This window comes from Pollachius pollachius (genome assembly GCF_949987615.1).
Source record: "Pollachius pollachius genome assembly, chromosome: 3".
Lineage (NCBI taxonomy): Eukaryota > Metazoa > Chordata > Actinopteri > Gadiformes > Gadidae > Pollachius > Pollachius pollachius.
Genome location: NC_136936.1, coordinates 14,551,064 through 14,566,657, shown reverse-complemented (window position 1 = coordinate 14,566,657; position 15,594 = coordinate 14,551,064). Strand labels below are relative to the sequence as shown.

Below are 15,594 nucleotides of genomic sequence, written 5' to 3'. Positions count from 1 at the left end.
AATTCTGCACCACGGCTGAATCACGGGAATGTCTTCAAATCCTGTGTTTGGGGCCTACTAATATCTATATTAAAGCATCCATAAAGTAGCATACCATGGGACCTTTATAACACATCCAATTCCACAGAATATACAGCTGGCGCAATTTGCAATACCCCCAAAACTGTGGTTGCCGCCGATATATTACTCATAGACTACTGTTAGTTTTAAACAGCAAAGACAGAGACATGCTAGAAGTCACAAACAACATAATTTATTGCAGCAATTTAAAATTCCATAAATACTTGCGCAGCCGAAATGTACCGATCAAACACCACGTCAAAAGGCAACCCTCTCACAAGGCATATAATTTGACCCCCTCGGTTTTACAGGGGAAACTTGAGATAAGACGGTGAAATCGCCGGGCGTGCCAAGCTGCGACCGAACCGGCTTGGCAGTGTAAAAATGCCTATGCATCATCCTGCCCAACATTGTTCTCCCCCCCGGTCAACAACTGGTCTTTCACCCAGGTCAACAATTCTGCGCTGGGGGCTGGTAGGGGGAATTCGGAGGGGGCCATCAGTACCTCTTGTATGGGGCTCTTGTACAGGGCCCAGAATTTGGTGCTACGGTCCACGGTGCACACACTGACACACGGCTTTCAACCGTTTCCGTCAACTTTTAATGCGTAGACAAAATATCACTGCGCGCTTTACGGGGCGATCACCGGACGCAGCTCCACACACACACACACACACACACACACACACACACACACACACACACACACACACACACACGCAGCACCGCGCGACTAATTCCGCCGCTAATAACAACTGGTGGCGCGGACTCTTGAGAGTCAAGGTCGACGCTCGCCTCTGATAGATTGAAGTCTTTGGAGACTTACGCTTTACACGCACTCTCACGCAAACAGACAGACAGGCAGACAGACAGACAGACAGACAGACAGACAGACAGACAGACAGACAGACAGACAGACAGACAGACAGACAGACAGACAGACAGACAGACAGACAGACAGACAGACAGACACGCACACACACGCGCGCGCTGGGGGCTGGTAGGGGGAATTAACGCCAATCAATGATCCGGTAAAAAAATTAAAAAATAGTAACGAACAGTGACTTTGATGAGTAACTTTAATCTGATTACTGGTTTGGAAATAGTAACTCGTTACTGAAAAAAGTGGTCTGAGGCCAGTAATGCGTTACTAAGTAACGTGTTATTGGCATCACTGGCCCCGACAGGGCGAACCAGACCCCGATGCAAAGCGGAGCTGTCTTGCTTCGCCCAGAAGGGTATTATTTTCGATAATGACCGGCGACGTTCTATTCATTATCCCGCTTATTACACGGCTCCTTGCCAAAACAAAACAATATCTTCACACGGTGTGTCTTTTTACATTTACCATTCGTAGTGTTGATCAGCAGAGAAATAGTTCGCCAAAGACGTTGACATCGCTCAGCAACCGGACACGCTCGCTGGGTTAGTTACCGGTGACTGATTACTGGTTTGGAAATAGTAACAAAGACGTGAATCAGGCAAAAAATCCACTTTCCTTGACAGCGGTCAAGTTTGGTGTGCATAAAAGTACAGACGGACCAATTGCGAACTACTGCAGCTGCTGATGCAATCTCTCTAAGTTAAAAAGTAGCGCACCAACCCCAAACCAATCAGAATAAGTGTATACATGTCGATTATAGCGGACTACACCACCTCTTCTATTCCGCATGGAATTGTATTCCAATTGAGGCGCATATATGATCAATTTTATTTTTTTTATCGGATCAGAAGTGTCCATGTAAACACGGCTAGTGATTGGCGTGCACTCTCTAGTCTAGAATCTTTGGTGTAAACATTAAAAATGTAACGTTCCATTCATTCATTATCATTCAAACGCAGAGGCTGGGCATTGACACATGGCTATTGCTGACCCGATTAGGAGAGCTTGGTCTAGATCCTGCCCATATTGTTGGGCAGGATGATAGGCCTTTTTACACTGCCAAGCCGGTTCGGTCCATCTTATTTGCATACTCCCAAATGTTTTTATTTTTTTATGAATGAAGACACCCGCATGCAATAATGAGTTCATGTCTGAGTGTAGACCACAAACGCGATTAACTATGGTCAGGGACGTTCGTTACTGTAGAGGTCACTAAATGGCGGACTCTGGTCCGGATCCGGACCGATTGACGTTCTTTCTGGACCGCGACACATTTTTTTTTTCAACCGGCGCGGCATTGTAGCAGCTTGTCTATGGAGCCAGTATCCTGCCATAATTCAAACCTGAAAAAAAAAGTTTCAAAGGCTTTTAAGTCTGGGTTTGAAAACTCAACACCTTGTAAAAAAAGATTTTGCAACACTGAAAAAAGAGATTATAGCCTGAAAAAAAATTAAAACATCTGCAAACATGATTTTGTGTTCTATTTTATCTTCTTCATCATTTTCACCAACACATTTTCAAAGTTACATTTTTTTCGCAAACACATTTTCAAAGTTTAAAAATGTCACCAGCGCATTTGCAGAGCTTCAAATCTGGCACTGTTCTACAGTGTATTTCATGGTTTTCTGGTTTTGAAACCTTGTAAATGGGATTCTGCAAACAGGTGTTCATACATTGAGAAGTAAGTTTTGAAAGGTTGAATTTTTATTTTTAAAAACTTGTAAAGGTGTAAATTTACACCATTGCTATGTATTTTTTCAGAACTGACTTTTCAGCACTGACTTTTCAGAGATTTGACCACACAGGCGCAAGCTTTGAGTCACGTGATTATTGGCAGTGTTCTGTCGCGCATTCGTTTTGAAACTCCTGACAGTCAAAGGTCTGAAATCGTTGATCTGCAAAAAGACGATCTAGAAAAAAAAGACGTTCCTGGGGGCGGGACCATTTGGCTCTAAACCTATTGGTTGCTCTCTGCTGACGTACATTCCAATCACATGTGCCGATGACCGGGCTGTGCGTGATTGACAGTGCTCTGCCGATGACAAGAATAACAAGCGACCTGCGCGGTTGATTTTGTTTTCCATCCACGCTATACTGCATAAACAGGTCAGCTTGGAAACATATTTCAAAATAAAATAAATATAGATAAATATACAATGATTTATTTAAATGTGGTGTCATTCTTATTAAACTATTCTTTTATGAAATATAGAATTATTATAATAAACCAAATGTATGCAACTGTTTCTGCTGGCAGCTACAATGTGTGTGTGTGTGTGTTCGTGTGTGTGTGTGTGTGTGTGTTTGTGTGTGTGTTTGCTAAATGTAGGCCTACACAACGTGAACGGCGGGAAGAACCAAGACATCATGCTTCATTGAGCACCGTAAGAGTTTGCTAAAGACTGTAGACATGGCATTTGTGGATAAGGTATATAAAATGACAGTTTAAAAATCTGTATGCATAAATGTAATACGAATATAAGAGATTCTGAAATTAATTTCCACAATTGAGCATGAATTGCTTTAATATACTACAATATATTCATGTATAATTATGCTGATATATTTGGAACTGAAATCTAGGTGTAAATTCTTCACAAAAAGTGGATAGTTTACAGGTTAATACCAGTGGACCTGATTACTGAATCAAGTATTTAGCCAATAGTTATAACCACCCAAAGCCAAGAGTTGTCATATAGCTATTTTGTTAAGATGTTTTTTTAAACCCTAAACACCCCTACTTACCCATAGTTCTTCATGTTCACATTGTTGGGTTAAATTCTCAAGCCGTTTCCTTTAATTATGTGACGGACAGACTGTATTTTGACCACTGTATTACCACATGTGTTCAAAACAACATAAATGTTGTTTTGAATATCTGCAAACATCTTTTTCTTGAAATACCATGTTTGAATTTCAAAGAGATGAATTCAAAACAAACACATTCAGATTATTTTGTTTTCAAAGGTGTTCACGTTTTCTTATATAAAATGCAATGGCCTTTAGGGTTTCTGACCATTATGAATGCAACGTAAGAACTATTTCACCTCCATTCGGGCAAGAAAAGTAGGCTACAAAGGATATGAAGGAAAATTCCAGTCCCAGAATTACTTGCAAAGTAGGTCAATGTATTTACATTCAACAGAACATAGACTACACAGAACTGTCTGTACACAGTTGTATAATATGTACCTACGAGTATAATATGCGATGCTTCATTGAACAAAAACATAGAACCTAGAACCATGTAGACGACATAAAAGTAGTGTTTATCTAACATATATAGTCGGCTGCTGTATGTCTGGACGGTCAGAGAAAGTCTAAAACTTTGTGAAAACAGGCAGATGTGTGAAACAAGCCCCAGCAAAAATGTTGCCTCCATAGTAATGTGGCTTCTTGACGCTGAGTTGTATTTTTCGTTGGTCCTCGGTTTGGGTACCGAGCGGTCTGAAAGGGTGGCGAAAAGATGGAGCAAAATTACTTTATTCTATGCTACTTCTGACTAATGTTTCAAGCTAAAAACAGTTATGAATGTTTTCTTCTCAACATAATGGACAACACCATCTAAGGTTTCTAAAACGATAAACTCACTTTATCAGAACTAAGCCGAAGCCCTCCAACCTGTACCTTAACACCATATAAGGTTTTTATGATTTTTTTTAAAGTTAAAGACTACAAACATGGACACTTTACCATTTCCTCTAAAGCCAAGACAGACCAAAGGTTTACCCGGGTAAATTCGAACATGTAGGCGTGGCTTATTTACCATTCCCCCACTCCCAATGTAAACTGCTTGTTAACCTGTTCGACAGATGCCACATGAACCACCTCCAGAATGCAAGCTCGTTTACCTTGTGTCTGTGACAACTGAACTCGACGAGCCTTGTATTCTCAGTCAACAGCCGGCACAGGTAAGCAGAGCCTTTTGTAGTGCTTGCGGCTGAGCAGGTGCTTGTAACGTCCGAAGAGGCGTATGCTTTTTAGAACTGGATCGGACCGAGGTGCGTTCGTTTTCACATCTCAAGCGAACCGCACCAGGGTTCGTTTGGAAGCGAACCGAGACCTCTTCAGGGAGGTCTCGGCCGGCTGATTTGATGCGCATCAAAGTGAGGCGGTTGCATGCACACCAACGCAAACCTACCGTACCAAGGGAGCAAACTCGTTTAGTGCGCAAAATGCTGTTAGTGTGAAAGCACGAATAAACTTGTGAAACTGAGAAGTATCGTCATGTAATCCATTGATTTCAACAATGTAACTTTATTCTAAATACCTATTTAAATTGTATCTGTAACGGAACAGTTACTACTTATAATTTGTTTTCTGAATAGGCTACATAATGCCGGTAAATGTAGGCCTATTCGGTAACTCCCCACACTGACACTAGAATTACAATTAGGGCATTTAGCAGATGCTTTTATCCAAAGCGACTTACATCGGTTAATACACACATTCCTCCCCCCCCCCCCCCCCCCACACTCACACTCGTGTTATGTGTCAATGCATCGTTTTTCATTGATTTTGCGGTGGTCACTAATAGCAATGAATGCCCTCTGAGTTGAGAGCGAGAGAGGGAGAGGGAGAGGGAGAGGGAGAGAGAGAGAGAGAGAGAGAGAGAGAGAGAGAGAGAGAGAGAGAGAGAGAGAGAGAGAGAGAGAGAGAGAGATCTTTTGGCCAAGAAAGAAGAGTTGAGGAAGAAATGGTTGGATTGAACATTCATTCCCCGTGACCGCGGTGCGGGCACTTCCGCGCCTCCCGGCCACCACGTCTCCCATCGTGCCCTGGCAGCGGCACCCCCCCACTCACACTCGTGTTATATTGCTTAAAGGTGTCAATGCATCGTTTTTCATTGATTTTGCGGTGGTCACTAATAGCAATGAATGCCCTCTGAGTCGGTTTTGGTGCAAAAAATAAAAAATATATAATTGAATATTCATGACATGCAAATGTCCCACCTCTGATTGGCTATCAACACTGTCCTGAAAGTTTAAACCCATTTAAACTTCCAGAGCGACAGGGGGTGGGGGGGGTTGAGAGAGAGAGAGAGAGAGAGAGAGAGAGAGAGAGAGAGAGAGAGAGAGAGAGAGAGAGAGAGAGAGAGAGAGAGAGAGAGAGAGAGAGAGAGAGATCTATTGGCCAAGAAAGAAGAGTTGAGGAAGAAATGGTTGGATTTAACATTCATTCCCCGTGACCGCGGTGCGGGCACTCCCGCGCCTCCCGGCCGCCACGTCTCCCGTCGTGCCCCGGCAGCGGCACCCCTGCCCCGGCCCGGGCACCGTTACCTTGGGCACCCCGACCACTCCCGCGTCTCCTGCGACTCCCTCCGTGCCCCGTGAACGAACAAATGAATGGCCTGGGCAACGCGGGCACCGCGAAAACAGATCGCGCGCAGAGGCCTAATTAGGCCTATATATCTTGCATTTGGAATGCAACGGTCTTTTCGTGGAGAGTACGCTCAGAGCAGCTGGAACTGAACAACAGCAAGAGGAAGGCGGAAAACGGGCTATGAAACAATTATTTTTTTCTTGCTATCGGCCATGTTTGATTGTGTTGTGTTGGTTATTGAACTGTTAACCCGCTAACTTGGGTTATGTTTATCAGCGTTACTATAGAGATATTGACGACAGCTGAGTCCGGGCGTGTGCAGGACCGAACCGCGCTGTATGACCACTGTTCCACTGTGCATAGACTGTAAGAAGTAGCTGAGACGGCGGAGGGGTTAGAAACCAATAAATGAAAATAGGCTATTTATTTCAGGTAGCCTAGTATTTTTTCATTCAGTCCATGGAATCACGTTCCCAGCGCCCCCCTAGGTTGTGCGAACGCTCCCCAGGGTGCGGTACCACCCCCGTTGAGAAACCATGATGTAAGTCGACAGCCAGCTCGTCAGGAGCAGTTAGGGTTAAGTGTCCTGCTCAGGGACACATCAACACTCAGCTAGGAGAAGCTGGGGATCGAACTAACAACCTTTCGGTTACAAGGCAACTGCTCTACCTCCTCACAAGTCGCCGCATGTGTATTTTCTTAAAGGGGACATATCATACCACCAGGTGTGAGTGTGATTAGCCATTACAAGCCTTTTTCAAAATGTGCAGCATTGTGACATCACAGGTGGGCGTGTCCATCTAGATGTGTGACGGATAGATGGACACGCCAACCTGTGATTTCACAATGCTGCACATTTTCAAACCTGCTTGTAATGGCTAATCACACTCACACCTGGTGGTATGATATGTCCCCTTTAAGAAACCTTGTTTTGGCTAGGGATGGCACATATTTTAGTGTTGATTGGAATCGGCTGCCCCTGGAAAACACCAGAACAGCACTTTTCCTCCGAGACAAGTGAACAAGCACCCTCCCACTGTTTGCACCCAAGGTTCTTTTTCAATCGCAATGTTTGCACCAAAGACTCTTAAGAGCCACTAGTCTCGGATAATTAGTACTCTTATCTCCAAAGTAGGAGATTCCGCAACTTGTTATCAGGCTGTGATATCTGCAGTTTTGGGGAAAAGCGTTTCTGAAGACAAGCGTTAGGGTATTTAATTTAGGATGTCTATATATTAATTTACATTATCTTAACGTGCACTCATTAATATTCAGATCCTTTCCATAAAATAATTGTTGGACTATGTTCTACACTAGAAACCGAAACTGATCCCAATTTCCATATACATGACAGGAACTTTAAATAAGAAAAGCTTTGCGTTATCAAAAACTCACCCAACAAATATAGAACGAATGTAGAAACTGCAGCAAATGTGTATTGGAAGTCAATCCAGAGTAAAATACCAATGTACTTCTCCGTATCGCAGAATCAACGTGCGTTGACACCTTGTTCGTTGTAGGCTACCTTAATCAAATGACGCGCCTACCTTGATTAGCACGTTTCTGTACGTTCACGCCAAAAGCTATAAAAGATGCATATTCGCCGAATAGCAAAAAACGCAACGCTGTCAAAAATATTTACAGGTCATATGCTCATTCGATCTTGCTTTTCCATTTAAAGAAGGCGCTTTTTGTCTACTAGGCCTACTCGCTCGCTTGCTGATGCCGAGCCACAAAAACAAAAGATTGTCACAAGTTTGGTCAATAGAAAAATAATAATAAGCTTAAATACATGAAACACTGAATAACTAATTAATGGAGCGATTGGGCGCGTGTGTGTGTGTGTGTGTGAGTGAGAGAGATTTCAACCTCATAGATCTCCGAAAACATGACCTAAACACAGAGACAAACGCTATTCAAATGAGCCTAAACATATTTGTTTGAGTGAATTTGCTCCAAAATCGATTTGTTTGCTGACAGCGTGCTGCGGAATTGCGGACAGGTGTAAAGCAACGCCTTCATGGTGGGAACGGTCATGCGGACATCTCCACGCTCGTCCGTTGGTTTCGTTTAATAGGCCTATATATTCACTTAAATGATTCAATACATCTTATTAGTATCCAAAGTAAAAATGACATTTTCAAATATCAATAAATTGCTGTAACCGATTGTTTTCATTGCAAATGAGGGCAACGCGCATTCCCTTGCTTAAATGATCCTTGTCTATCCACCAGTGGCGGCTGGCCTATAGAGGGCGCTAGGGCAAAAAGTAAAATAAAATAAAATTTCCATTTTTTATTTTGAGGCTACTTAACTATTCAATTGTATTTAAGAATGCTTACTAAATTAATATCTGGCACTGTACATTTCATGGCGAAATTCGGGCTCTAAACAGACTCATTTGACTTCTACGGTCGCCAGTTCACGCGCCCAAACCCGTCGTTCACTCTAAAGTGGCCATATCAATTCTGATGCCATTCAGTTTTAACGAAGGCTTTAGGGTGCTGGCATTTGAGCCCAGAAACTGGTTACCTGGCAACATCAACGCTACCGCAGATGCGTTGCTCGCGTGAGTTGTTTGAAAGAAGGCTAGTTGTGTTGCAGCTGTGCTCAATATTGACAAATTACCCCCTAATCCGGTTCAAATGCTTTTAGAAAACTAATTTGTGAAGAGAACGTACGCTGAAAAAGTTAGAATAAAACAACTTGGACCAGACAGGCCGAAGAACATTAATATTACACAGCCTGCCAAACAGAAGCAGAAGTCCTACACAAGGAGTTTCACGTGGACTTGGTTTGACAGAAAGGCTTGGCTAACTGGATGTGGATCTAAAAATGCGCTGTTTTGCTTTCCTTGTCTACTTTTCAAATCATCTTCATCTGATTCTGCCTGGACCGAAACTGGAGTAACAGACCTCAAGCATCTGTCTGAAAGGTTGAAGAAACATGAACAATCCACAATTCACATGAACAACTGTGTCAAACTAGCCATGGTAGGCAGAATTAGCATCGCTACACAGCTGGACGAGGGTCATCGGATAGGGGTAAGATGACAAGACGAAGGGGTTGACAAAAATTGACATTTTGTCAAAACTAATTGATTGCATTACATTATGTGGTGCCTTTGAATTGGCTATGCGGGGGCACGATGAACGTGACAAATCAAAAAACACTGGGATATTTCGGGGGTTAGTCGATCTGATGGCTTCAGTGTGCATATTGTATATAGTTCTCTGCAAACCTATGGTGGCATCATGACTTCAGTGTGCATATTTTAGAATTACATTCTCTCTCTCACTCACTCACTTTCTCACAAACACACATACAGACACAGACAGAGAGAGAATGTTAACTTGTGTATAATTCCCAACTTTTATTGATGTATTTACACTTTTAATCTTGCTGAATTCTACAAGGCAAATTAATTCATTTAAAACCGCGTTGCGGGCGGTTTTTGTCTTTATTATTTTGTCAGAATGCACCAGAGTGCTTCGTTTCTATGTGAAAATCACAAAAAAATCTTCTGGGGGAGGATGCCCCCAGACCCCCATACAGGGGTTTGGTTTGCAGACTTTCAGCCCCACCTAAAATAAAATTCACTAGCCGTCACTGCTATCCACACATGATTGGTTACATGCAGGTGACATTCTGTCATTGTACAAACGCATAGCATGAACGGAGCACCCGTAGCTCAGAGATCTTCATATCATTCTGCCTCACAAATTTTATATATAAAAAAAAATGAATGGCTCGCGGCCGGAAGCCGACTCCCATCGCTCACATAAAAGAGCCGGCTCTTTGAACCGGCTCGTTTGCGACCGACCCATCACTCCAGTCTCTCCCAAAATCACCACTGACCCAATTCAAGCTTGGACTTTTCGATTTTGTTTCTAAATGTTGGGACTGATGGACACTGAACTCTGGGGGTTATTTGAACGTTCATTGTGAAGTTGTCCTACTGTAAAAGGAGCGTCGGAAACAGGGGCAGAGTGGGGCGGTTTTTCATACCGGGAGCTTACCGTAACAGCTTCGCGCTGAGTTGTTGACGGGGGGGAAGGTGATGCTCGTTCGCGTGACCTACGGTACAGCGGCCGCTAGGGCGTGCCCACGGCCCAAATTACTTCCGCGGCCCACATAAATGGACCGGCCAACCGGGACAACTCCCGATCTTCCCGATGGCCACTCTGCCTCTGGTCGGTAACCCCGCCTGTCTTTGTGCACCGAGGCCATTAATTATGGGAATGCTGAGAGAATGCTCGAGAGTCGAGAAAAATAAAACTTAATATGCAAACATGTTACGTGCAATCTAACAACTGCATGCAGGCCTATGGCATGTACAAATAAGACTATTGTTATTATGTGGCTCAATCAATTTCACCTGACCGGTTCTGATAATCTCCGAGGTCCGGAATATTGTTCAACAGCCTATGTTTAACGGATTTGCCTTCTATGGGCAAAAACTGTAGGTTTATTTTTATTGATCCCCAACGAGCATTTGTGTTTAAAGGGGTGGGCCTAGGTTACATTCTCGCCTTTCTCCTTTGTAAAGCGCATTGCATTGCCTTTGTGCCGATATGAAGTTAGCCGCGCCCATTCCTTGATTCGCTCTGCCGTGGCACTCCAAACAATTCATTTCGTTCTTATATTCGTCCAATCCACTCCAAAAGTGGTCCTGCATTGAGTTTAAATCCAACTCTAATGAATAAATGGTCCAGTTTTAAGTTTCATAGAATATTTTTACATTCCCAGGGCATTTTTCAATAAGTGCACGCTCTGCCAGTGTAACACACTTGTAAAATGCAGTAGTCAATTAAATGGGTTATTTCATACATCACATACAAAATTTTGAATTAATCAAATAAATTACAGATCAATAATACTGAAATGTCTACTTTTTTGTTGAACACATTAGAACGAAATATTTATTATCCCCCTATAGCCGCATTTACATGGACACTTCTGATCCGACTAGAAGTGGAAGAGCAGCTCTATCGGAATAAAAAATGATAACATATGCGCCTCAATCGGAATACAATTCTCTGATCGGAATAGAAATCTATGCTGAATAGGAGAGGTGCTTTAGTCCGCTATAATCAACATGTATACACTTAATACGATTGGTTTAGGGTGGATGCGGCTACTTTATCTTAGAGAGGTGGCATCAGCAGCTGCAGTAGTTCGCAATTGGTCCTTCGGTACTTTTATGCACACCGAACTTGACCACTGTTAAGGAAAGTGGAATTTTTGCCTGATTCACGTCTTTCTTATCACGCCGCAAGTCGGGTAATTTATCAACCCCATTATCGGGACGAACCCATCCCCGTCATCACAATAATGACCGGCGTTCTGTACATTATCCCTTACATAACAGCACTCTCTTTCCCAGCAGTTTTGGCTGCACACTCTCATCCAAATACCTATTGTTTGCGGAGGAGGGGGGGGGGGTAGATATAAAGACCGGACGAGAAACTGACGTCGCTGTGCTGTCCTCCTTCTTCTTAATTGAAGGAGCAGGCAGAGAAAAGCCTTCTCCTGCTGGGCTTTCATTAAAATCGAATAGGCATAACAATTTCGCCGCCTGGTCAAATCACATTTCATTGCCCATCAAGCAAGCCGGAGACAACTAAAAACCCATGTTACGTCCCCCGCTAGGGAAAGGGGTGGCAACATAAAACCAGATGTCTTTGGTTAACTTAACGTTGTTTATTTAACCCGGATCTTGGGTTAATCAATTAAACACAAACAGAGGAGGCAACACTACAAAAGGAAAAGGGCCATTGGGTGCTATCCAAATCAAAGAAACGAATATGACCAAAGAAAAGCTCCCCAAAATACACAAGTGGAACAGCACCCCTGCACCTAGTGTTCCTAAACAAAGGTGTAACTGCGTGTCGGTTTTCGATAACTTCTAACAAACTTACCCTGGCCCAGTTCCCAGGTAGCTAACAAGAGCCTCAATAAAGTACAAAATAAGCATTTCAAGACCTAAATGGAAAGCTGCAAATCCAAGACAAGTTGCCGCGAATGTTCGCTCCCCCATCTTTTGTCTTCCTCGGATCCTCGGCTTTCTGATGCGGCAACCAATCACGTCCGGGGAAAGGCACATCAAAATTAACATAATGGTAAACAAATCACATGCGGGGAAAAACACAGTCATCTGCATGGCCATCGACAAACGGAGGATTTTACCCATGAGGGCGGGGCGTCGGTCCGCAACCGTAACAAATGTCTAAAATAACAAAATAACTAATTTCGGACCCTAGATCAACTAGCCCTAGGATTGAATAAAGTCTTGTCTCCTAAAGGAAATGGCCTGTCCGTAACAACCTTAAGATAATTCTAACTCGCACGCACACACACACACACACACACACACACACACACACACACACACACACACACACACACACACACACACACACACACACACACACACACACAAACAAACACATTGAGGGGGCTAAAAATGAGATGATGGCTTTTCTCACTACAGGGGGTCCCAGCATCTAGGATGGATTTTAGCAACAAGTCTGCCGCATCGAACGAGACCAGCCTGAACCCATGTCCCTTCAAAGAGGACTTCAAATACGTGCCGCTGACCATCATCTACTCTTTACTCTTCTTATTCGGCCTCTCCCTGAACGCCTTGGCACTAGTCTTCATCACGTTCCGCACAAAGCGCTGGACCCCGTTCACCATCTACATGCTCAACCTGACCATGTGCGACTTCCTGTACGTCTTCATGCTGCCCTTCCTCATCTACTACTACGCGGGTGCCAACGAATGGCCCTTTGGCGAGCCCGTCTGCAAAATCGTACGCTTTATCTTCTACACCAACCTCTATGGTAGGCTGTACACTCATAGTAAACTGTATTAGGGATTTCTACGTTTCTTTGTTGTATTATGATGACTGCATGACTACATCTTAAAGAACTAATATAGTAGCTTACATCCATACCAAGTGTTTGCTAAATTCAGCACAGAAGAGCTGTGTTGAAATATGCTAAAGTGCAACAGATGACACATTACCACATTCAAATTGTTAAACTCGTATGAGGAGCACAGAATGTAGTGACGTACCATTACGTGGTAAATCAGGTTACATGCATGATACTGCAATGTCAACACCCCACCTGTGCCTACAGGCTCCATTATTTTCCTGTCCGTCATCAGTCTGCATCGCTTCATTGGCATCTGCTACCCGGTCCGTTCCCTCAGCTGGATCAGCATTCGACGCGCCAAGCTGGTGGCCGTCGGCGTGTGGGCCTGTGTGCTCTCCGGTCAGGCTCCTGTTCTCTACTTCTCCAGCACCAGGTGAGGAATAAACACACACACCCCGATGCCCGGCATAAGGGAGTGTTAAAATGTAAGTTGTTCAGCAGACGAGACATTTCTAACCAAAGCGACCTCCAGTGTCCTTGTTATAGCTGATTAAAGGGATTTGCAGAGATATCTCTAAATTGGCAGATGCCTGTCTTACCCAGCTGGGCTTCTGTACTCTGCAAGTCAGAAGAAGTGGCTAACAGAAAGCAAATGCTAACCGGAAAACATCTGGACACGCAATTGTGATTTGGAATTTAACAATTCAACTGAATCTTGGCAGGACAGGCAAATGCAAATGTATAGATATCTCGGCAGTAGAGTTAAGCCTCTTTCTCAAGGATGTCATAGGTAGAATGAATCAATCCCAGTACCTTTTTGGTCTGGCAGTAGCCTACCCTATAGCCACAGCACTATTCTACCTCACCCAACTCGCAGTAGTTTTTGATGCACAAGAAAGCTACACTTGCATCCAACCACAATGCATCTATTGTTTACCAGGAAGTCCCGCAAAGGCCTTTTTTGCGTCGGCACCACGGGCCCTGAGGTCTTCTATGAAGTCCTGGTCTACAGTTGTGTGATATCTGTGGTGATGTTCGCCCTGCCCTTCATGGTGGTGATGGTGTGCTACGGCCTGATGGTGCGCAAGTTGCTGGAGCCCAGCTGGAGATCAGGGGAGGGCCAGCAGGGGCTCCGGGCGGCCCACCGCACCAAGCAGAAGTCGGTGAAGATGATCATCATCGTGCTGGTGACGTTCATGTTCTGCTTCCTGCCCTTCCACCTCACCAGGAGCCTGTTCCACTCCTTCAGCTACCTCAGGGATAAGCACCCAGAGCAGGTCAGTGATGCACACATCCTTTAATCAGATGCCTGACACATGATTGATTAGAAATCTAATAAAAGTATATTTTACAGTTAGCAACCTCTAATAGCTTGGGTTGTAGTGACCGATATAGCTATATGATTTTCAGGAGAATAAAACGATTTGCAGAGAAACATTTGGTAGGTGGCACGTTTTATTGTTAAAAAACCTTCTGGTTCAGAGGCTTTTTTAAAAGGGACATATTATACCACCAGGTGTGAGTGTGTGTCAGAAAATCTGCCCCATATTACATCACTAGTGGGCGTGTCCACCTAGATCTGTGCTTGATAGATGAGCAACGTTTACTTCAGTCCACAGGGTAGGGTAGATAGATCTATCCAGCACAGATCTAGGTGGACACGCCCACTAGTGATGTCATATGGGACAGATTTTCGAAACGGCTTGTAAGGCTAATCACACTCACAACTGGTGGCATAATATGTACCCTTTAATGTTTAATGCTGTGTTTTCCCGAGATGGCAGGTGATTGCTGATTGAGAACACCTGCCACTAACTCCCACTGTCCTGAGTGCCACGCCTCTTTTTTCCTTCATATGAAGTGGTTCAAGCACGTTTTGTTTTGATCTTCCTTCTGTGTCTCTGGATCAGATAACCTGTGAACTGCTGGAGGGGTCCAGCATAGCCTACGTGTTGACCAGGGTGATGGCCAGCGCCAACAGCCTATTCAACCCCATCCTCTACTTCAGTCTTTCCCAAAGACTGGTTCGCGACCCACATGTGGGTCTCGGGAGATTTGAATTGAGTCGCCAAATAAATTGAACTAAAAAATATATATATATATATATATATATATATATTTTTTTTTTTATACTTTAGCATTTAAAAAACTTTCAACAAGAAGCATGTTTTTGATAGTGCTGAATGTTTGTATTGTTCTGATAATTGTACTTATAACATTGAATCTAGTTGAAAGGCTAATGTACATTGTGAGAGGAAATAACAACAATGAGATAGCCAATTCAAGGAGACGTGAACTCCGCCTAAATGCATTTATTTGGTCTCATTAAGGGCCGAGTATTTAATGTGTATTATGGTTTCAATAACAAGTGCATAAAACAAAGTTGAGATTTATCTCTTCGAAATGGCTGGTTTAAGTTCTTATATCAGGTGGTGCGGAATTGGCAGT

The 15,594-nt window shown here is 43.5% G+C and overlaps 1 protein-coding gene across 1 annotated transcript; it reads left to right on the top strand.

Annotated features, from left to right (window-relative positions):
- Positions 1–4,763: 4,763 nt before the first annotated feature.
- On the top strand, positions 4,764–15,227 carry LOC307073748 (P2Y purinoceptor 2-like; the record flags this gene model as incomplete). Its single annotated transcript, XM_079733710.1, has 6 exons — positions 4,764–4,854; positions 9,179–9,309; positions 12,759–13,110; positions 13,411–13,579; positions 14,087–14,423; positions 15,057–15,227. The coding sequence occupies exons 2-6, from the start codon at positions 9,232–9,234 to the stop codon at positions 15,225–15,227; spliced, it is 1,107 nt and encodes a 368-aa protein (XP_079589836.1). The 5' UTR covers positions 4,764–4,854; positions 9,179–9,231.
- Positions 15,228–15,594: the final 367 nt, after the last annotated feature.